The sequence below is a fragment of the Carcharodon carcharias genome, chromosome 7 (assembly GCF_017639515.1).
Source record: "Carcharodon carcharias isolate sCarCar2 chromosome 7, sCarCar2.pri, whole genome shotgun sequence".
Taxonomy (NCBI): domain Eukaryota; kingdom Metazoa; phylum Chordata; class Chondrichthyes; order Lamniformes; family Lamnidae; genus Carcharodon; species Carcharodon carcharias.
This window is the reverse complement of record NC_054473.1, coordinates 101,286,545-101,310,228: the sequence shown is the minus strand read 5'-3', so window position 1 is coordinate 101,310,228 and position 23,684 is coordinate 101,286,545. Positions and strand designations below refer to the sequence as shown.

Sequence of the window (23,684 nt, the reverse complement as noted above, 5' to 3'; positions counted from 1 at the left end):
ATGGAGGGGAAATGGGATGTACACCGTCTCCGGAGGGGAAATGGGGTATACACTGGAAGCAGAGGAGAAACTGGGTGTACACTGGAAGTAGAGGGGGAAATGGGGTGTACACTGGAGGTGCAGGGTAACATGGTGTGTTGGATTAGAGGAAGTTGGATGGAGTGTGTTGGAATGGATCAGGGAGAGGATATGGGAGATGGGGACAGATGAGGGATGAGGGAGTGGTTTGGGGGATGTGGATGTTCAGAGGGATGAGGAGGGTTGGTTTTGGGTCAAAGCTGGAGTCGAGTCTGGACTCTTACTGGGTGATGTGTTGGTATACATTGGAATATTGCTCACTGTGAATGGGAAGGCAGCTGTGAATCATTCTGATTCCCTCATTTGTTGTGTTGTCAGGTGAGCAGAGTGCCTGCTGAAGAGACTGAGAAGTCACTGAGGATCCAGACTGTGCGAGGCTCCATCACATTCTGTGCCAGGTACCAAGTAACTTAATTGCACAAGGTCAGAAATGTGTTGTGACTGGCTCCGCCTCCATGGCTGCATCTACACTTGCTGGGTGATCAAACTGTATTTACATATTCACTAGGCTCCTGTCATAAACATGTAACTTAAACATGAAGAGGAGAAATGACAGAATAATACCAGAATACACCTCGAGTTGGCCTGACACAATATTACCATTAATATTCAGTTGTTTTTGAAAATCCTGTGCTCAGCACACACTTGATTTTCACAAGCTTTACTTCATGTTGCACTTTTACGTGAAAGTTTATAATGGACAGAAGATGTTATACTTCACCATCGCCAACTGAATTTTCAACAGTTTTTGGATAAAGTTTTAATATGCCATTTTCTTCAGTAACTGAAATTTTTAATATTTAAAGGAAGGGTTTAAGCAAAGAAAGAATTTTAAATAATACATATTGCACAATAACCTGATTAAATTCATTCATTCACTTGTCACCCAGAATCTTGAATGGTTACCGTTGTATGTTCCATAGGTGTCACAAAGAGGTTCTAAGTTTGATATGGTTGAACACTCGGGACAATTTTACTCCCTGTCGGATGGGCGGTTTGGGCGCAGGCAGGCGCGTAGCCGTTCACCACCCACGATCAGCCATTTTGCATGGGTGGGCCAATTAAGGCCCACCAAGCGTGACATGCACCTGGAAGCGCTTAGCACTATCTGTGGGGGCAGGGGAGGAGGGAGAGTCAGGGCCTACGCTCTTTCACACATGCGCACGAAAGAGTGCAGAAATCTCCCTGAGGCACAGAGTTGCCGCAGGGAGATTACCTTGATTATGAAATGTTGAATAAAAGAATTTTTTTTAAATTTCACATTTTTAAATTTTTAAATTTTTAAATTTTTAAATTTTAAGTGTCACATGAGCTGGGACATGTCAATTAATTTCAATAAAATTTTTTATTAAACTTATAAACCCTTCATTAAACCTCATCCCGCCCGTGGATGATGTTCCATGAAAAATACGAAGACTGTCTGGGCTCTTTGCCTGCCGACCAAGCTTAAGTTTGGACGGGCCACCCAGAGAAGTAACTCTTTCGAGTACAAACACGTTTCCATCTGTTCCTATTCAGATGAAGTTACATTGTTTCATAGTTTACCATTGTGAGATTTGAACTCTTGATACTCTTTCGAGTACAAACCTGTTTCCATCTGTTTCAGATGAAGTCACATTGTTCCATAGTTTGCCATTGTGAGATTTGAACTCTTGATCTTGGGGTTACAAGCCCAGTACCATAACCACTTGGCTATACCTCAATTATTTAATAATGGCCTTAATAGGCCTTTGACAGTTCGGCAGGTGTGCAGTCGACTCCGGTATGCACCTGCCGAACTGAAGATTGGAATGACGCGGGGTGATGTCGGGACGCACGCCCAACATCACCGCGCGTCATTTTACACGTCAGCATGCAGGGCCCACCCCCACTCGCCGAATGTAAGATTCAGGCCTCAGTGTTTACTGATAGCTCATAACTATGTCCCTATATATAGGGTATAGTCCTTGCTAGAAGCTAACTCCATGTTTGCTTCTACACAAGTCTCTGTCCAGTCCACAACTCTCTCCAGTCTCAAGTCATGTGTCTCTTTACATCACTCTGTGGGTGGTACTGTTTCCCAGTCCCACATTAACCCTTGCTATGCCGTATACCGTTATACGACATCTCCCCAAAGTCTTTACCCAACATATTTACATTGCAGTCATGTTTACCCAACATATTTACATTATCATTATGCTACCCCTTCCCCCCCCACCCACCCCTCACTTCCCACACCAAATCTCTGACTTTACAGATTCGAGGGGTCTGGAGGCTTAATGATTCTTACAGATCTGGTTATATTTGATGAAGTGGGGAGGCTCTGTTTGTTTGGGTAAACTTTGTTGATTTGGAGGCTGTGTTGTATGTCATCTTTCTGCCGCTTGGCTGTCTTTTTTAAATTTGCTTCCTCCACTCCTTGGAGTTGAAGACCACCATGTCAATTTCCCATCTGGTCTGCTCGAGGACCACCGGCTTATCCCATTCTTTTTGGAGAGAATGTTCATTCCATTCATTCTTGGTACGAACCCAGTGTTTAAATTTTCAGTGGCCCACCATGATCTTCACGTGAGTTTACGTTTCACTTCATTCCCACTTGCTTCACAATTTTACCCAAAGATTTGATACTCTCTCAAGTTCCAGTTGTTTATCAAGCTTATGAATCATTTCATTCAGCTCAGTAACTACCCTGGTGAGTTTAGTTGTCTTTGTTTCAGAGTCAAACAACCCCCTTTTGGAATCTTTTTTCCACGGCCACTGACTGCTCCTTAGACTCATTTGATTCACTTATTAAATCTTCAGTCTGTTCCTTAGAATTTCCTTTTCTGCTTTCAAAGTCTAGATCTTCCATACAGCACATTTCATCTTTCATGTTCTTCAGATTAGATTGAAGTTCAAGAATTTAATTTTTTTTCATTCATTTTATGGTATGTGGGCTTCGCTGGCTGGGCCAGCATTTGCTGCACGTCCCTAATTGCCCTTGAGAAGGTGGTGGTGAGCTGCCTTCTTGAACCGCTGCAGTCCATGTGGTGTAGGTACACCCACAGTGCTGTCAGGAAGGGAGTTCCAGAATTTTGACCCAGCGACAGTGAAGGAATGGCGATATATTTCCAAGTGAGGATGATAAGTGACTTGAAGGGGAAGTTCCAGGTGGTGGTGTTCCCATGTATCTGCTGCCCTCGTCCTTCTAGACGGTAGTGGTCGTGTGTTTGGAAGGTGCTGTCCAAGGAGCCTTGGTGAGTTCCTGCAGTGCATCTTGTAGATGGTACACACTGCTGCTACTGTGCGTCAGTGGTGGAGGGAGTGAATATTTGTGGATGGGGTGCCAGTAAAGTGGGCTGCTTTGTCCTGGACGGTGTCAAGCTTCTTGAGTGTTGCGGGAGCTGCACTCATCCAGGCAATTGGGGAATATTCCCTCACAGTCCTGACTGGTGCCTTGTAGATGATGGACAACATTTGGGGAGTCAAGAGGTGAGTTACTCTCCAGAAGATTCCCAGCCTCTGACCTGCTTTTGTAGCCACAGTATTTATATGGCTAGTCCAGTTCAATTTCTGGTTGATGGTAACCCACAGGATGTTGATAATGGGGGATTCAGCGATTAATAATGCCATTGAATGTCAAGGGACAATGGTTAGATTCTCTCTTATTGTTCCACAGGTGGGATGAGGTTTCATGAAGGGCTTATAAGTTTAATAAAAATTTTTATTAAAGTTCAGTGATATGTTTCAGCTCATGTGACACTGTCATTGCCTGACACTTGTGTGGTGTGAATGTTACTTGCCACTTGTCAGCCCAAGTCTGGATATTGTCCAGGTCTTGCTGCATTCGGACATGCGAATGGTGCTGAAACATTGTAATCATCAGCAAACATCCCCACTTCTGACCTTATGATGGAAGGAAGATCATTGATGAAGCAGTTGAAGATGGTTGGGCCACAGACACTATCTTGAGGAACTCAATTTTGGTTGTTAATCAGTTTTGGTGGTTAATTCTGCATTCAACTGACAGTTTTGATTCATCAGCAATTCTACTTCTGTTCCAGGCATTTTTTACAATACATAATAGAGATTTCTGATGCTTGAAGTACATCAAATTCTAATTGAAGATCTATCTTTGTTAAATTTCTTCTACAAGTTTATCATTTCGGCATTTCAAGGCCCATTTCAAGTGTTCTATGTCCTGTGAGCTACACTCCAGTGTTCTCATCAGTTCCCGTTTTCCATTCGGAAACTCATCTCTCGCATGTGAGCAAAGCCTAGTTTCTCTGTGCTATCTTTCAAGCTCAGATTCTGCAATTTCACTTCTGCTAATTGTTTCTGAGACTCTTCATGCTCCTGTGTGGGAACTGTGATTTTCTCTTGCCACTCTACGTTCTTGATTTTCATTTCTTCATATTGTCATGAAAATGACTCTTTATTTTTGAAATATTATATACGTTTTCACTACCTTGTGATGAAATGAGAGTGAATCTCATTCCATTTCCCATGAGAGGAAGGTGTCACAAAAATGCCTCTTTATTTTTTAAAAATTGATTTTCAAAAAACTTTCAACCTACTGGAAACTTGATACTTTAAAGAATGAGACAGAAAATTGCTTTAAAATGTGAGGCCACTTTCCAAGGTGAAGGTGAAAGAAGCAAACAAAAACCTCTTCCAAAAGGAAGTGTGAAGAGAGAGACATTTCAAAGGAAAGCTACAGACAGCAAAACCCAACACTCCAACTAAGGAAGAAATAAAAAGTGGAAAGTGCTGAATTTTAATCAACAGTAAAAACAATGGGAACTTCTAACCAGCTAGATACTCAACAGACATACAAACCCCTGTGGAGGGTTAAATAACCCCATCTCTCTCTCCTTTTTCTTTCTCTCTCTCTCTCTTAAAGGGAGACAGCTAACTTCAAACGACCGCATTCAACATTCAACAATCTATGCCTCATGGACAAGCAAAGGACTTATATTCTTTTAACTTTTATTTTCACTCTAAATTTTCTTACTTCTGATAACTGTGTGTGCATTGTTGCATTTTTAATTAGTTTTCCTTGGGTTTGGTAGCTAATAACCTGTTTTGATTGCCTTAGCTCCTTATTAAAAAGTAAATACATTTGGATTGGAAAAGGCATCTACTGGGAAAAGAAATTTTAAAACTTTTTGTTGAGACCAACCGAGGGGGCTGAATAAAGGGGAATCAGTTCATTCCCCCCTCAACCAGTTGTAACATAAAGTATATTTGGAAATGTTATGTTTTTCCAAGTTTTCTTCCAAATGTCCAACTGTTTCAGCTCTACAGCCTCTTTTTTGTACCATTTGGTTTCCTCCTGGAATATAGAACATTCCTGTGTCTTCTCTGCCAATTGGTTCTTCAGTTCTGTCAGAGTGGCATTAAATTCATTTTGCTTCTCTTCATAATTTTCCAGAGGAACAAACTGTGACCTGAAGGATTCTCAGTGTGTGAAGGTCCTGCAACAGGTTTCCTTTTTCTTTGCAAAGCTCAATTGCTTCATCTTGAGTTTTCTTGTAATTTATTGGAGTCTCCTTGACTTTGTTCTGTTATTCCTCTGTTTTGCTGCTCGAGGTAGTCTCAATTTCTTCTTGTTGCTAAAGGGTTATGTACTCCTTTTGCATTTGATCTTGAAGGATGATTAGCTGTTCAGTCAACTGTTTATTTTCTTGTTGACCTTTTGCCAACTTACTCTGTGCTTCAGTGTATTGCTTTGTTGCCACTGATGATTTCAATGCAGCTTTTCCTGAACTAGTATACAACATCTTTTTTAACTCCTCGTTTTTTCCAGAGGCACATATTGATTCTTCAAAGCAGCAAGTTCTTTGAGCACATCTTCTGCTTGTTGTTATGCCTGGCTGTACTTCTGGTTGTGTTTTCCAACTTGTCCTTCAATTTATCATCAATGGAATTCAGAGTTGCTATTTCCTCCTTGTGTTTTTCTGGAGACATGTACTGCGTCTGCACACAGTTCAGATTTTCGCTTATTGCATTCTTCTCAATATTCAACCTTTCTGTTTCTTTCAAAGCCTCTTTGTACCTTTGTGCCACCTCAAAAATGTGTTAATTCAGATTTTGAACATTTTGGTTCATTGAATACTTTAGTTTGTAAAGCCTTTTCAAATGTATATACTCAGCTTGAATCTTGTGTTTAAAATCTTCCAATTCAGCTTTGATATGAACATTTTCCAATCTTATTTCTGCCTTTTCTTTCTCCGCTTACAGCAGAACTTTGTCTTTGTCCTTCATTTTGGCTTCACTGTTAGCCAGGCCTGTCTCCAACTGAGTTTTAATTTGTTCCAGCTCTGTAATCATGCTATTTGTGACTTCCGTATCCACTTGTAGCTTGGAACACATTATAACCTTCCCTTTGATCATAGTCATAGTTGCACTTTGGGAAAAATGCCAGAATTTTCATAAAATTTTCATAAATTATTTTTAAGACTTCCAACTGGCTTTCTGCCTGCCTGCCTCCACCGTGTGGTTTGCTTGAGTATTGTCCTTTTTCCTTTTCATAGTTTTACTGGGGATTTTCTATCCCCCTTTTTAAGCTCTGCACCCTCCACAACTTGGAGATTAAAATTTTTGTCACAGGCTTTTCATATCTCATCAAAGCTGGCTGAGGATTTATTGATGCATTGCATTAGGATTACTTCATCTGCAAACTCACCAAATGAGTATTAATCTGCACTTCCTCTGATTTCATACTTAGACCTGATGTACTCCAGTAAGTTAAAAATGTTCTTTTCCAGGACGGCTGATTTTGCATCTGGTTTAGCCCTTGGATTATTTGGCATTGGTCTGAAAAAGTCACTTTATTATCCATGGTTGTTTCAAAGTTTTTGTGAGTATAGGTTTGAATGCTGTGCAGGTTTTAAGGACAGCATTGCAGTAACCATGTTTCTCAGAGCCTTCCCATGCTTGTCATGTTTTGGCGGGCTCCCACTGAGATGGTGGCCCTGACATCTACATCTTTCATTTTGAGCAGCGATTTACTTAATCAACCATTCTGGGCCTTCGCTGCAATCTCGGTGGATTTTCAGGTGTTTTACTGTCATCTCCTGGCTTTGACTGGGGCTTTTAAACCTTTTCTTTCTTACAAGGAGCTTAGCCACCACCTAGTATGGCACCAACTCTAAACCCAGGCTGGCACCGGTGCTTTTGGAAATGCACTGCTGTGACTTTTAAAAGACTTCAAACCCTTTTTAAACTAGTTCTGACCAAGAACTTATTTTTTTGGCTCACTCCTGCTCGGTCCTTTGACTCTGCACTCTGTGGGTATTCAAACTGGACCTCCACGATCTTGTGGAGTCCACAGCTGCACAGTGGAGATTTTTATCTTCTGCCTTCTGCTTTCAATTCTGCAAAGGAACAACTCTAAGTTGATCTCCCCCATATCTTCATTTCAGGTGCTTTCAGTCAGGTCAGAGTGCAGCTCCTTAAATTTTCCAGCTTTTGGATTTCTGCTCCAGCTTCCGAGGTTCTGGATTTTTCTAAGAGCTGCCACAAGTGTGTTGTATGTCCAGTAGCTCTTACAAAGAGGTTCTGAGTCTTGTATGGTTAAGCATTAAGTTGTTTATTGATAACACATAACTATGTACTATGGGGAGGTGATGGCGCTGTGATGTTGTCACAGGACCAGTAATCCAGAAACCCAGGGTAATGCTCTGCGGACCCAGGTCTGAATCCCACCATAGCAGACGGTGGAACTTGAATTCAATAAAAGCTTAATGATGACCATGAAACCATTGTCAATTGTGATAAGAACCCATTTGATTCACTATTCCTTACCTGGTCTGGCCTACATGTGACTCCAGATCCGCAGTAATGTGGTTGACTCTTAAGTGGCCTAGTAAACCATTCAGTTCAAGGGCAATAAATGCTGGCCCAGGCAGCGACATCCGCACCCCATGAACAAATACAAAACAACAGATGTAGCCCAAGCTCTGAGCTAACTCCATGCTTGCTTCTACATAGGTCTCTGTCCAGTCCACAACACTCTCTACTCTCAGGTCATGTGTCTCTTTACATCATGCTACTATTTCCCAGTCTCACATTAACCCTTGCTGCACTAGATACCAGATCCTACAGCTACAACACAGAAAGAGGTCATTCATTCCATCATGCCAATGCTGGCTCTTTAAGAGCAATTCAACTTGTCCTACTCCTCCACCTTTTTCCTCCAACTCTGCAAATTTTTCCTTTTCAGATAAATATTCAATCCCATTTGAAAGCCACAATTGGATCTGCCTCCACCACACTCTCAGGCAGCACATCCCAGATCCTAACCACTCGTTGCATGATAAATTTCTTCCTCGTGTTTTTATCTATTTACCCTGTCCAGGCCTCTCATGATTTTGAATACCTCAATCAAAACCCCTGTCCACCTTCTTTTCTCAACTTCTCCAATCGATCTACATAACTGAAGTTCCTGATCCCTGGAACCATTCTTGTGAATCAGTTCTGCACTCTCTCTCTAATGCCTTCACATCCTTCCTAAAATCTGACACCCAGAACTGGACACAATACTCTAGTGGAGGCTAAACTCTCAGGTTAACGTAACTGCCTTGCTTTTGAACTCTAAATAGCCCAGAATCTTGTATGCCTTATTAATAACTTTGTCAACCTGCCCTGCAAACTTCAGTTTGTGCACATTTACCTCCAGGCTCCTCTGCTCCTGCACCCTCTTTAGAATTGGACCCTTTATTTTAAATTGCCTCTCCTCATTCTTCCATCCAACTGTATCGCTTCACACTTCACTGAATTAAATGTTATCCGTTGTGTGTTTGCCCATTCCACCAGCTCCTCTGTCACCTTGGGCTGGAACTCCCTTCCTAGCAGCACTGTAGATGCACCTACCCACAGGGACTGCAGCGGTTCAGGAAGTCAGTTCATCACCACCTTCTCAAGGGCAATTAGGGATGCGCAATAAATGCTGGCCCAGCCAGGGAAGCCCACATCCCGAGAATGAATAAAAAACAAGTTTACAACCCTCCCTGGAGGCAGAATTGAAGGCGAGGGCTATAAAATTGGATGGCCAGGCTGTGGCACTATGCCTACTACCTACACCCCCTGCTGCTATTTCACCAGTGGCCGGGGGTGGGGGGGGTGTCATGGTCAGTCATTTAAGGGCCTCCTCCTATCCAAAAAGGAGGCAGCCCATCCTCGCCAGCCACCAGTCTGCTAGGTTTGATCTGGCAGGCTGGCTAGCGGTGTTTGCCTTCCCCACCGCCGTTTTCGCAGCAGGGCCCCTCCCTCCCAGCCCCAGCATACATTTCAGCCCTTGATGTTTATCATTATATCCTCCTGTAATTTTACACCATACACCGATATCTGAGGAGGCCTCGTGGGGCAGTGGGTAGTGTCTCTGCCTCTGGGCTAGAAGCTCCAGGTTCAACTCCTACTCCAGGACCCCAGAAAGGTGTCAATCACACGGATTGAGTATCATCCTGTTGATCCTTCCAATCCACGCCAATGGCAGGCAGGGAGAGTGGGAGATATTCCTGCTCAGCCATGTGATGGAAAGAACTTCGGAGCCTCTCCTATCACTATCCATAGCTCCAGGACTACAACAGGCATGTTAAAGTGTATGTTACCACAGCAACTCAGGCTGCTTGGGAGGACTGGCTGGCTCAGTGGTGGACTGACTGGTGTGGATCAGATTAGTGCCAACAGCATGGAGTTCAATCCTTGTTCCACTGGGGTAGATTTGAGACCTGTCTCCTTGCTCTACCTGTGGTGGAGATCACAACATTGTGGGTCGAACCTTCCTTCAAGCAGAGAACTCAATAAGAGGAAGGGCACCCAATTCTACATCATTAATATATTTCAAGAAAAGCAGTGCTCCTAATACTGACCCAGGGGAATGGCACTATATACCCTTCTCCAGCCCGAAAAACAGCTGTTCCCCATCTCTCCTTCCTCTCTCTCTCTCTTTCCCCCTCTCTCCCTCTGTTTCCTGTCACTCAGCCAACTTTACATCCATGATGTCACTGTCCCTTTTATTCTAAGAATTTCCACTTTGCTGACAAATCCATTCTGTGCTATTTTATCCAACGGCCTTTGGAAGCCCAAATACACCACATCAATCAACCCCCTTGTGTTCCTTACAAACCCATTCATTAGTTTTATTCGAAGCTCTCAACCTTTCATAAACACCACAATGAGGATTTTGTATCTTTACCCAGGAGTTCCATGGAATATGAAGTTTTAAAATATCTGATGGATCGACAGGTCAAGATTAATTTCACACCCTTAAGAGTTTAATTTGGCCTAATGCAGCCATTATTCATCAAAATATATCTGTACCCTTTAGTCAGCTGTACAGCTGGGAAACTTCTGTAGCTTCTAATACTTTCTGCAAAATGATATCTCCTGAGATTAGCTAAGTTGGGCAAACTCTTTGATGGGATTTTACCTGTCCTGGTATGAAAAAGCAGCAACTACAATCTACACATATACAGAGATTGCCATCACCTGGAAATACCAATAAGGACTTGTCACCATGAATTAAACAGCAGCAACTCTTCTTATTTAGACATTGTGATTATTCTAACATCCTCCTTTCTCTATTCCTTGTCAGTTCCTGCACAGAGCGTGATGAGTGGCTGGCTGCCATTGGCAGAGTGGTGGAGGATTATCAGAGGATGCAGACATTCCTGGCCCTGAGAGGGAGTGCTGAGGTCAGTGTTACATTAGAGAGCTCCTTCATTATTATCTTTCCAATGTTGATACAGATCACTGAGACACTGATGACTTATATAATAGACTCACTGTCTATTTGGCCAGAATTTTCCAGCCCCACCCACGGTGGGTTTTCCCGCAGCAGGGCCGGAGAGCCATTGAAATCTCTGTTCATAGCGGTGGGATCGGAAGATCCCGCTGACAACAGGAGCTCAAAAATTCCAGCCTTTGTCTCTAAATTTGTTGATACAAAACCAGGTGGGAATGCAAGTTGTCAGGAGGATACAAAGAGACAGTAAAGAGATGTAGACAGGTTAAGTGAGTGGGCAAAATGTGGAAATGGAGTATTAAGTGCTGTTATGATTCCAGTTGATGCTACCCCTGGACAAGCCTGATCCCAGTGTGGAACACAGCTTGATAGATCCTAACTTTGATTTAGATATGTGAAGAGTAACTACTGAACAAAGTCACAGGAGTCAGCTGATGAATTTTTAACAAAAGAATAAAACATTTATTCAACAAGAAAAGATGAACAATGCTCCTTCACCCACAGCTTTACCTATATATACAGATTTGTGAGGATATCACAAGTTATAGAAACTATCCTGTACTTTAATGTCCACAGTAATTACACAGCCCACGTACACCTATGGCAACCTGTGGTCAGATACACCACACTCTGAAACCAAGTGACAGATGCCTCCCCAATCAGATGCTATGGATCTGTCCTCAACATCACCCAGACATTTGCCACACGTCAGCCAACCAGTCTCACTGAATTCCATCCTTCACATGAGGGTTTCCAATCTCCACTCTCCAAGAACTCACTTCAGAATCTTCTCCAACCCCACGTTTTCTCTCAGACGCCTTCCACAAGGATTGCCCTCCAGGGTTTCAAACTCTCCTTCCATTGTTCCTCTTCCTTGGGTCTTCCATGCACTCTCTCTCACCAACTCAGCCATCAACAGTACCATTGTTTCACATGCCTATAGCAAAGAATTACAGACCTTCAGTTGTGTCTTTGGATATTCTTGCCTTTTGCAAGCTGTTCTCGCTTTAAGTCTGCTTTCTGCAGCTTTTGTCTCTTTAAACCTGAAGCTTGGAGCCTTTCTACCTGCCCCTCACTCTTAACTTCACTCAACAGGACCTTTTCCAGGTTCCTGTCCTTCCTTTGACTAGAAGGTCCACTTGGGACTTTCATTTGTTCCACTCCCCTGGATTTTGGGGTCTTTTCTTTAGCTTGGGACTGACTATCTGTATTTGGAGTTTCATCATTCGTTCCAACCCTTCAATTCTTTTAGTAACCCACAAACTATATCATTCCACTCCTTTACAGGTGTTGAATGGTCTTTTGCAAACTGTCCACTTGCCTAAATTCCAACTGTTATGTTTTGTATATTAGCACCGGCAATCACTTGTAAATCTGTCTCCCTGGTCATTGACTTTTTTCCAGACCATTTTGCGATTTCAGTCCTTTTTGTTGGCAATTCTTGATTTCCAAATCTGCAGGCACATCAGCTATTTTCATATTGTCCATTACTGAGGTTGACATCAGTAATTTATTTGGATCAGTTCTTTGCTCAGCTGGACCACAATTCAGCAAAGTGTTTTTAATCATGGGAACTACTTTGGAACTGTGACATTTCATATCACACATCTTATTTTCCCTTTCATTCAGTTTGCTTCGACGTTCATGAATCTTGTCCCCCTTTTCATGGTGAAGTTCTAACAGTTCGTTAGTTTTGGTTTTGAATTCTGCATTTGACCAATTATTCTGATTTACCAACAATCCTGATCAAGGCATTTTCCCTGATATTTCATAGAAGCTTCTGATGCTTGAAGGTTATCAGGTTTCAACTGAAGATTGACCTTTGTTGAATTTGCTTCTACAAGTTTATCATTTAGACATTTCAAGCTCTCAGTCAAGTGTTCTACTTTCAGTGACTGATTGTCAATTGTTTTCACCAATTCCCTTCTTCCACTAGCAAACTTCTCTTTCATACATGAAATTTGGTTTTCTACATTAATCAATACTACATTAATTAATATTTCAATTGTTTGTTATCGGCAATAAATATCTCATTTTTGGCCACAGTAGTTTTCTGAAATTAGTTACGATCAGCATGATCAACTGACTGCTGTAATACAGTCATTGTCACATTACTGTCTCCACTAGCCAAATCATTACCCAGAATAAAATCCACTCCTTCAATAAGTAATTTTGGAATGACTCCCACCATAACAATTCCATTTACAAAATGACTTTGTAAGTTAACTTTAAACAAAGACAGAGGTTTATAAATTCCATTAAAATCCCTCATCAATATTTTTTGCTTCATAAAACTACCTGGAACACAAATTTTATCATCAGCCCCATCAACGATTGATCTGCCCCTGTATCTCTCAAAATTTTAAGCTGTTCACTTATTTTGCTGGAGGAGTAAGGGAACACTTCTTCCTTCGAGACAAAACATCCAGAACCTCTGTTAGCCTGACTTCCTTTACTAGTAATCAAAGAAGAATTCTCTGGACTATCCTGAACCATATCCCTCTTTTCTGTATGTTCTGAGGAAACATGTTTCACCTGTACCACTGCTACACAGTTTTAACAACTGTTTCCTGTTCTGATGCAACCTTTCCTGATGATTCCTTTGGCATTCCTACTATTGCAATAGGTCTACCATTTAATTTCCAGCAATCCACCCTAACATGCCCCACCTTACTACAGTTAAAACGCTTTTATGCTTTTGAATCTCACTTCCACCCTCAGCACCTTCCTCTAGTCTGAGGAGAAATTTCCTGAGAATTCCCCACTATCCCTTCTCTTCCCTGGCTAGCTGCCTTCCTTTCACCTTCCCATCTTCTATCCTTTTCGGGTTTATGGGAACGACAATATGAGGGTTTAGATTTATGGACCAATTCATAATCGTCTGTCATCTCTGCTGCCTGTCTAGCTTCTTTAACCTTCTGATCTTCAACATGGGCTCTAACTACAAGAGGAAGTGAATCTTTAAATCCTTCCAAGAGAATTATTTCCCTAAGAGCTTCATATGTTGTCTCTACCTTTAATACCCTTATCCAACGGTCAGAATTATTTTGCTTTAGCCTTTCAAACTCAATATAGGTCTTCCCAGGCTGCTTCCTTGTATTCTGAAATTTCTGCCTGGATGCCTCAGGAACTAACTCGTCTGCACTCAGAATAGCCTTTTTTTACTGCATCATAATCCACCAATTACTCTTCTGAAAGTGAAGCATAAACTTCATGAGCTCTACCTACCAACCTACTCTCCAGATTTCTTTTGGCCACTTCGTTTGCCTAGCTACCTTTTCAAATAAATGAATCTATATCCATTGCCTCAAACTTTGGAAGAGCTTGCAGAAACTTAAACACCTCACCACTAGGTTTTAGGTTGAAGGTTTTTTCATCATCAGAATTTTCCTCAGCATCTGAGATCTTCTTTTTTAAACTTCCAGCCTTCTAAGCCGGTATTCCCTTTCTTGTTCCTTCTCTGTTGCCTGGAATTCCAGTTCCAGCTTCCTTTTTTTCTTCTGCCTTTCTGCTTGCTCCTTTTGAAATGCCCTTTCTTATTCTTTTGCCTCTAATTCAAGTTTCTTCATTTCCTTTGCTGCTTCAAGTTCAACCCTCTTTATTTGTAACTGAAGTCTCACAACTTCCAACTGTGACTCACTTCCTGGAGAACATGGTCTTTCTGTTATCCCTTCCAGTTTTAAGTGTGCCATGTTTGTCCTGCCCAAGTGCATCACTTCACGCTTATCCGGGTTAAATTCCATTTGCCACTGATCAGCCCACCTGACCAGCCCGTCTATATCCTCCTATAATCTAAGGCTATCCTCCCCACTATTTACCACCCCACCAATTTTCATGGCATCCACGAACTTACTGATCAACCCTCCTACATTCAAGTCAAAATCATTTATATATACCACAAACAGCAAGGGATCCAACACCGATCCCTGTGGAACCCCACTGGACACAGGCATCCAGTCACAAAAACACCATCACCCTCTGCTTCCTGCCACTCAGCCAATTCTGGATCCAATTTGTCAAATTGCCTTGGATCCCATGGGCTCTTACCTTTGTTATCAGTCTCCCAATTGCTGAAGTCCAAGCAGACTAGGTCAAATGCATTGCCTTCATCTACACACCTGGTTAACTTCAAAAAATTCAATCAAATTGGTCAGACATGACCTCCCCTTAACAAAACCATGCTGACTGTGCTTGATTAATCCCTACCTCTCCAAGTGTAGATTAATTCTATCGCGATGCTGACTGCAGGACACTCTTCCCAGACTTGTCAGCAGACAGTTGAACCCCACACAGTCATATCTGGTATCTGCTGGTGTTTGATGTTTGGGCAAGAGGCTGAGCTCAGTGTGTGGTTTATAGTAGAGCTACACTGCGCTGACACAGTTGGAGAGTGAGTTGCTGCATTAAGTGATGGGGTGACTCCTGCTCACTGCAGGATTGCTAGCCCTGACCTTTCCTCAAAGGACATCCTGCAGAATCAGAGCATCACTAAAGAAAGTGCAGAATCAGAGAGCTGATGATGAAAAACAGCACCAGAGTTGCATCGCTTTAATAAGCGGCCCTTAACATCTTTAAGACTCAAACATCTGGAGACTTAGCCATCAAATCCTATAGACCCTGGTTTTAATAGCAACCAGTAGGAAAAGAAGCAGGGCCAAAACCAACATGACTGAAACGTGGGACCAGCTTTATATTGAAGTGCCTGAAATGTCACCTGGAGGCTCACCACAAGAGGAACAAGACATGAAGAAACACAAAGTCTTGGTGACGTGACAGAAGGACCACATTCTGAATTCCGAGCCAGCTTTAAGCCATGGCCTCTCTGCTCACTGTATTTCTATCTAACTGTAATCTCTTTTCCTCTTCCTTTCTGTCTGTTTAAAATAATAACTCTCAGGTTCTTTGTAAGTTACTGATTGTCTCTCTGTGTATGCTCCCTCCAGCTTTCCCCTGAGAAGACTGAAGGTGGCCTGGGTGCCAAGCCGCCTATGCTGATCCCTGACTCCCGAGTGGTGGTGTGCATGATCTGTGCAAGTGACTTCTCCCTGACCTGGAGGCGCCAGCACTGTAACGCATGTGGGAAGGTGGGTAACTCCATCAGAACCCACTTACAACAACTCTGCATTTATATAGTGACTTTAACACAGTGAAATGTAGCAAGGTGCTTGATAGGAGCAATTAAACAAGATTAGTTTGGATCATGGAAGGAGATCCTAGGACAGGCAACCAAAAGTTGGTTAATGAGGGAGTTCAGGGCCTCAGCACCTGAATGCACAGCCGCCAGTGTGAGAGCGATTAAAGTCAGGGAGAATCAGGGGAGCGCCGATATCTGGGAAGGTTGTGGGCTAGAGGAGATTACAGATATAGGGAGGGTGAGGCTGTGGAAGAATTTGAAAACAAAGATGAGAGTTGTAAAACTGAGGTGTTGCTTGACCCGGAGACGATGGAAGCCAGTGAGCACAGAGGTGATAGGGGAACAGGACTTGTGCGAGTTAGGGCATGGGCAGCAGAGTTTTGGATTACCTCAAGTTTACAGAGGGTTGTATGTGGGAGAGCAGCCAGGAGTGCATTGGAATAGTCAAGACTACGGGTAAGAAAGGTATGAATGAGGATTTCAGCAGCTTTAAGATGAAGTGAGATAGGGGCAGAGGCAGCCTATGTTATGGAGGTGGAAATGGGTAGTCTGAATGATGGAGCGGTGATGTGATTGGAAGCACATCTTGGGGTCAAATAAGACACCAAGTTAGTGAACAGATTGCATTCAGCTTCAAACGGTTACCAGGGAGAGGGATGGAGTCAGTGGCCGGAACCAAAGACCATGGTATCAATCTTCCCAACGTTTAGTTGGAGCAGGTTTTTGCTTAACCAGTACCTTATGACAGACAAGCGACTTAACAATTTAAACACAGTCAAGGGTTGAGAGAGTTGGTGCTGAGGTAGAGCTCTCTGTCATCAGCATACATGTGGAAACTTATGTTATAGATGATGTTGCTGAGGGGCAGCATGTAGATGAGAAATAGGAGGGGGTCCAGGATTGATCCTTGGGGAACACCAGAGGGAACAGTTCAGGATCAGGAAGACAATCCACTGCAAGTGATTCTCTGGTTACAATTAGATGGCTAAGAATGGAACCAGGTGAGAGCAGTCCCACAGCCGGATGACAGTGGAGAGGGGTTGGAGGAGGATGGTGTGGTCGACCATGTGAAAGGCTGCAGGCAGGTCGAGAAGGGCGAGGAGGGAAAGTTTACCTTTCGCACAGTCACTTTGGATGTCACTGTGATGTGATAAAAGCTGTTTCAGTACGATGGCAGGGACGGAAACCTGATTGGAGGGGTTCAAACATGGAGTTCCGGGAAAGATGGGCACGGATTTGGGAGGCAACAACATGTTCAAGGATTTTGGACAGGAAGGGGAAGTTGGAGACTGTTGTGATATAGTACACATGCCATTGCAGACAGTGACATGTGCCTTTAAGAAGTTGCCTAGTGACATCACCGTGTGTGAGACTGGAGGATAAGAGTACAGCCTCCATATTAGATGTTCACTTTTGTTTGCACACTCTATTGCAGATACTCACTATTACCTGTGACCCTGTATCAGCAAGACTCTATGTACATCTTATGAGTCAGGCGTATCATCAAGTAACTAGCCTTTGTAATTGTTAGGACCCAGGCCAAATCAAGGCCTGTGCGGAGTGGTATACAGTTGTTGCTAGTAATAAACTTTAGATACTTGTGTTTGACCAGAACCCTCATCAGCCTCAATATCTCACTTAGTATAGATAGCACAGAGACAGACCCCTTGAGGTCTACTTTGAGATCCTCTTCATATAGGGTGGCAGCAGATTGCAACATACCACATCAGAGATGGGAATGTGGGGATAACAAGTGGTACAGTTGCACTCACACTCTCTCCCTCTCTTTGTCTTATAGGTTGTATGTCGGACATGCTCCAGGAACAAGTATCCACTCAGGTATCTCAAAGGCAGGATGGCCAGAGTGTGTGACCAATGCCACAGGGAGCTAAAGAGGAAAGGTAAGCAGAGTGTCCCACAACAGGGTGGTAGGCAAAGCACCTGTTACACAAGAAGTGGAGGATGAGTGAGTCCTGGAACATGAGAAGGGGACATAAAAAGTAGGAGTAGGAGCAGGAGTAGACCATTCAGCCTCTCGAGCCTTGATCAAAGATTTTTTAAAATCTCGTGACATCTCCAATAGACACACAACTTTATTTTCTATCAGCATGGTTCCTGAGGATGGCCCATGGAGGAGACTAGGTGAGTTGGCCTAGAGGGGGAGTAAGAGCAAAGGGTGGTGGGTGGGGCATATGGCTTGCCAGGAGTTGGCCCTAAGTTGGCATTGGGGCTATAAAAGGCCACTCAATACGATCATGGCTGATCATTGGCCTTAACTCCATTTTCTCACCCTCTCTCCATATCCAGTTATTCACTGGGAGGCCAAAACTCTGTCTATCCCAGCCTTAAATGTATTCAACAATGGAGCATCCACAACCTTCGCCTCCGTCGCATCTGTTCTGATGATGCTACCTTCAAAAACAGTTCCTCTGTCATGTCCTCCTTCTTCCTTAACTGAGGTTTTCCACCCATGGTCGTTGACAGGGCCCTCAACCGTGTCCAGCCCATCTCCTGTGCATCCACCCTCACGCCTTCTCCTCCCTCCCAGAAACATGATAGGGTCCCCCTTGTCCTCACTTATCACCCCACCAGCCTCCGCATTCAAAGGATCATCCTCCGCCATTTCTGCCAACTCCAGCATGATGCCACCACCAAACACATCTTCCCTTCACCCCGCCTGGCGGCATTCCATAGGGATCATTCCCTCTGGGACGCCCTGGTCCACTCCTCCATCACCCCCTACTCCTCAACCCCCACCTATGGCACTTCCCCATGCCCACGCAAAAGATGCAACACCTGCCCCTTCACTTCCTCTCTCCTCGCCATCCAAGGGCCCAAACACTCCTTTCAAGTGAAGCAGCATTTCACTTGCATTTCCCCCAACTTAGTCTACTTCATTCATTGCCCCCAATGTGGTCTCCTCTACATTGGAGAGACCAAATGTAAACTGGGCGACCGCTTTGCAGAACACCTGTGGTCTGTCTGCAAGAATGACCCAAACCTCCCTGTCGCTTGCCATTTTAACACTCCACCCTGCTCTCTTGCCCACATGTCTGTCCTTGGCTTGCTGCATTGTTCCAGTGAAGTCCAGCGCAAACTAGAGGAACAGCACCTCATCTTCCAACTAGGCACTTTACAGCCTTCCGGACTGAATATTGAATTCAACAACTTTAGATCTTGAACTCCCTCCTCCATCCCTACCCCCTTTCTGTTTCTTCCCCCTTCCTTTCGTTTTTCCAATAATTTATATAGATTTTTCTTTTTCCACCTATTTCCATTATTTTTAAATCTTTATGCCCCCCCACCCCCACTAGAGCTATACCTTGAGTGCCCTACCATCCATTCTTAATTAGCGCATTTGTTTAGATAATATCACCAACTTCAACATCTCTGTGTTCTTTTGTTCTTTTGTCTGTGACATCTTTTGATTATCTGCTCCTATCACTGCTTGCTTGTCCCTACAACCACACCACTCCCCTCCACTTCTCTCCCCCCACCCAACCCCCCCCCCCCCACCTTAAACCAGCTTATATTTCACCCCTCTCCTTGGATTCACCCAGTTCTGTTGAAGGGCCATGAGGACTCGAAATGTCAACTCTTTTCTTCTCCGCCGATGCTGCCAGATCTGCTGAGTTTTTCCAGGTAATTCTGTTTTTGTTTTGAACTAAATACATAATTTGGTTCTGTGTACACAAAGGAGGACACAAATAACATACCAGAAATGTTGGGGAACACAGGATTTAGTGAAAGGGAGGAACTGAAAGAAATCATTATTAGTAGGGAAATGGTGTTGGGGAAATTGATGAGATTCAAGGCCAATAAATCCCTAAGGCCTGATAATCTCCATCCCACAATATTTAAGGAAGTGGCCCTAGAAATAGTGGATTCACTGGTGGTCATCGTCTAAGATTCTATAGACTCTGAAACAGATCCTACAGATTGGAGGGTAGCTAATGTAACCCCACTATTTAAAAAGGGAGGTAGAGAGAAAACGGGGAATTATAGACCTATCGGTAATGGGGAAAATTCTAGAGTCCATTATTAAAGATTTAATAGCTGAGCATGTGGAAAATAATGGCAGAATCAGACAGAGTCAGCATGGATTTATGAAAGTGAAATCATGCTTGACAAATCTACTGAAATTTTTTCGAGGATGTAACTAGTAGAGTTGATGAGGGGGAGCCAATGGATGTGGTTTATTTGGACTTTCAGAAGGTTTTCGACAAAGTCCCACATAAGAGATTAGCATGTAAAATTAAAGCGCGTGGGATTGGGGGTAGTGTATTGAAATGGATAGAAAACTGGTTGGCAGACAGGAAACAAAGAGTGGGAATAAACTGGTCTTTTTCCGAATGTCAGGCAGTTAAATGTAATATCTCCAAATTTGCAGATAACACAAAGCTGGGTGGTAGGGTGAGCTGTGAGGAGGATGCAGAGATGCTTCAGTGTGATTTGGACAAGCTGAGTGCGTGGGCAAATGCATGGCAGATGCAGTACACTGTGGATAAATGTGAGGTTATCCACTTAGGTAGCAAAAACAGGAAGGCAGATTACTATCTGAATGGCTATAAATTGAGAGAGGGGAATGTGCAATGAGACCTGGGTGTCCTCGTACACCAGTCGCTGAAGGTAAGCATGCAGGTACAGCAGATGGTAAAGAAGGCTAATGGTATGTTTGCCTTCATAGCGAGAGGATTCGAGTACAGGAACGGAGATGTCTTGCTGCAATTGTACAGGGCCTTGGTGAGACCACACCTGGAATATTATGTGCAGTTTTGGTCTCCTTATCTGAGGAAGGTCTTGCTATAGAGGGAGTGCTGCGAAGGTTTACCAGACTAATTCCTGGGATGGCGGGACTGATATATGAGGAGAGATTGAGTCGGTTAGGATTATATTCACTAGAGTTCAGAAGAATGAGGGGGGATCTCATAGAAACCTATAAAATTCTAACAGAACTAGACAGGGTAGATGCAGGAAAGATATTCCCGATGGTGGACCAGTCCAGAACCAGGGGTCACAGTCTGAGGATATGGGTAGACCATTTAGGACTGAGATGAGGAGAAATTTCTTTACCCAGAGAGTGGTGAGCCTGTGGAATTCGTTACCACAAAAAGTAGTTGAGGCCAAAACATTGTATGTTTTCAAGAAGGAGTTAGATATAGCTCTTGGGGTGAAAAGGATCAAAAGATATGAGGAGAATGCGGGAGCAGACTATTGAGTTGGATGATCAGCCATGATCATAGTGAATGGCGGAGCAGGCTCGAAGGGCCAAATGGCCTACTCCTGCTCCTATTTTCTATGTTTCTATGAACCTTCACTATACAGCTTCTAATACAAGTATATCTTTCCTTAAATATGGAGATCAAAACAGTACACAGTATTCCAGGTGCGGTCTCACCAAAGCCCTGTACAATTATTGCAAGACTTCTTTATTCCTAGACTCCAATCTTCTTGCAATAAAGGTTAATTTATCATTTGCTTTCCAAATTGTTTGCTGTACCTACATGTTAAATCTCTGTGTTCCCTGTACGAGCACACTCAAGTCTCATTGAACATAAGCATTTACAAGTTTCATGCCTTTTAAAAATATTCTGCTTTTTCTATTTTTACAACCAAAGAGAATAATCTCACACTACACCACATTGTATGCCACCTGCCATCTTGTTACCCTCTCACCTAACCTGGCTATATCTCTGCAGCCTCCCTGTGTCCTCAAAGTTTGCATCCCCACCTAGCTTTGTAACTCTTTCGAGTCCCACCTAGCTTTGTATTGTCAGTCAGCGTAGATACATTATTTCTGTCTCATTGTCTATGTCATTAATATCGATTGTAGACAGCTGAGGCCCTAGCACTGATCCTTGCAGCACTCCACTACTTACAGTCTGTCAACTTGAAAATGTCCTGTTAATCCCTACACTCTACTTCCTGTCTGTTAGCCAATCCATTATCCATGTTAATATAGTAACCCCCATTCCATGAGCCTTATCTTGCCTATTAATCTTTTATGTGATGCCTTATCGAATGCCTTTTGGAAATCCCTATATACTGTATCGACTGGTTCCCCTTTATCTACCCTAGTAGTGATATGCTCAAAAAGCTCTAACACAATTTCTCTTTAGTATAGCCATATTGACATTGTCTGATCACACTGTGGTTTCCTAAGTGCATTGTTATGCCTTTCGTAATAAATTCCAGCATTTTCCTGACATCTGATGTCTGGCTAACCGGCCCACAGTTCCTTGTTTCCTCTCTCTCTCTCCTTTCTTGAATAGTGGTGTTGCATTTGTTAACTTCCAATGCACTGCGACTGTTCTAGATTCTAGGGAATTCTGTAAAATCATAGCCAATGTATTCACTATGTCTATAGCTAGCACCTTTAGAACCCTGGGATGTAGACCATCAGGCCCTGGGGATTCGTTAGCTTTTAAGTCCCTTGAGTTTCTCCAGTACTTTTTCTTTGTTGATATTAATTACTTTAAGTTCTTCATTCTTATTAGCTCTGAGGTTACCCTCTACTTTTGGTAAGTAATTTGTGTTTTCTATGATGAATACGGACACAAAATATTTGTTCAATGTTTCTGCCATTTCCTCATTTCCTTTGATAATTTCTCCTGTCTCTGTGTCTAAGTGACCAATGTTTACTTCAGCTACTCTCCACCTTTTTATGTTCCTGCAAAAGCTCTTACAATCTGTCTTCGCATTCCTGGCCAGATGATTCTCAGATTCCATTTTTTACTTTTTAACAAACTTTTTGGTTGGCCTTTGCTAGTTTCTGAAACAATCCCAATCCCCAGATTTGCTACCATTCTTTGCAACATTATAAACCTCTCCTTTTAACCTCATACTTAGTGGCAGATAAAGTTTGATGTAGAGAGTGTCAGGTGATACATTTTAGTAGGAAGAATGAGAAACGACAATTTAAACTAAAGGGTACAATTCTATATGGAGTGCAGGAGTAGATGGAACTGGGGGTACCTATGCATAAATCATAAAGGCGTCAGTGCAGGTTGAGAAAGTGGTTCATGGAGTAGACCGGATCCTAGGCTTTATAAATGGAGACACAGAGTATAAAAGCAAGGAAGTTATGATAAACCTAAATAAAAATGGTTCGGCCTCAACTGGAGTATCACATCCAGTTCTAGGTACCACACTTTAGGAAGGATGTGAAGGCATTACAGAGGGATTTTTTCATTCAACATGGGATGTGAGTACAAATGGTTAGGCCAACATTTATTGCCCATCCCTAATTGCCCTTGAGAAGGTGGTAGTGAGCTGCCTTCTTGAACTGCTACAGTCCATGTGGTGTAGGTACACCCACAGTGCTGTTAGGAAGGGAGTTCCAGGATTTTGACCCAGTGACAATGAAGGAATAGCGATATATTTCCAAGTCAGGATGGTGAGTGACTTGGAGGGGAACTTCCAGGTGGTGGTGTTACCATCTATCTGCTGCCCTTGTCCTTCTAGAAGGTAGTGATCGTGGGTTTGGAGGGTGTTGCCTAAGGAGGCTTGGTGAGTTCCTGCAGTGCATCTTGTAGATGGTACACACTGCTGCTACTGTGCGTCGGTGGTGAAGGGAGTGAATGTTTGTGGATATGGTGCCAATCAAGTGGGCTGCTTTGTCCTGGATGGTGTCAAGCTTCTTGAGTGTTGTGGGAGCTGCACTCATTCAGGCCAGTGGGGAGTATTCCATCACACTCCTGACTTGTGCCTTGTAGATGGTGGACAGGCTTTGGAGAGTCAGTAATTGAGTTATTCACGGCAGGG

The 23,684-nt window shown here is 43.1% G+C and overlaps 1 protein-coding gene across 1 annotated transcript in view; it reads left to right on the top strand.

Moving 5' to 3' along the window:
• Window positions 1-23,684, top strand: part of fgd5b (FYVE, RhoGEF and PH domain containing 5b) — a 48,572-nt gene that overhangs the window by 3,530 nt on the left and 21,358 nt on the right. Inside the window, exons 2-5 of the mRNA XM_041191652.1 lie at window positions 397-476; window positions 10,637-10,736; window positions 15,730-15,870; window positions 17,719-17,821. Coding sequence (XP_041047586.1) covers window positions 397-476; window positions 10,637-10,736; window positions 15,730-15,870; window positions 17,719-17,821 — 424 coding nt within the window. The remainder of the gene's footprint in view (window positions 1-396; window positions 477-10,636; window positions 10,737-15,729; window positions 15,871-17,718; window positions 17,822-23,684) is intronic.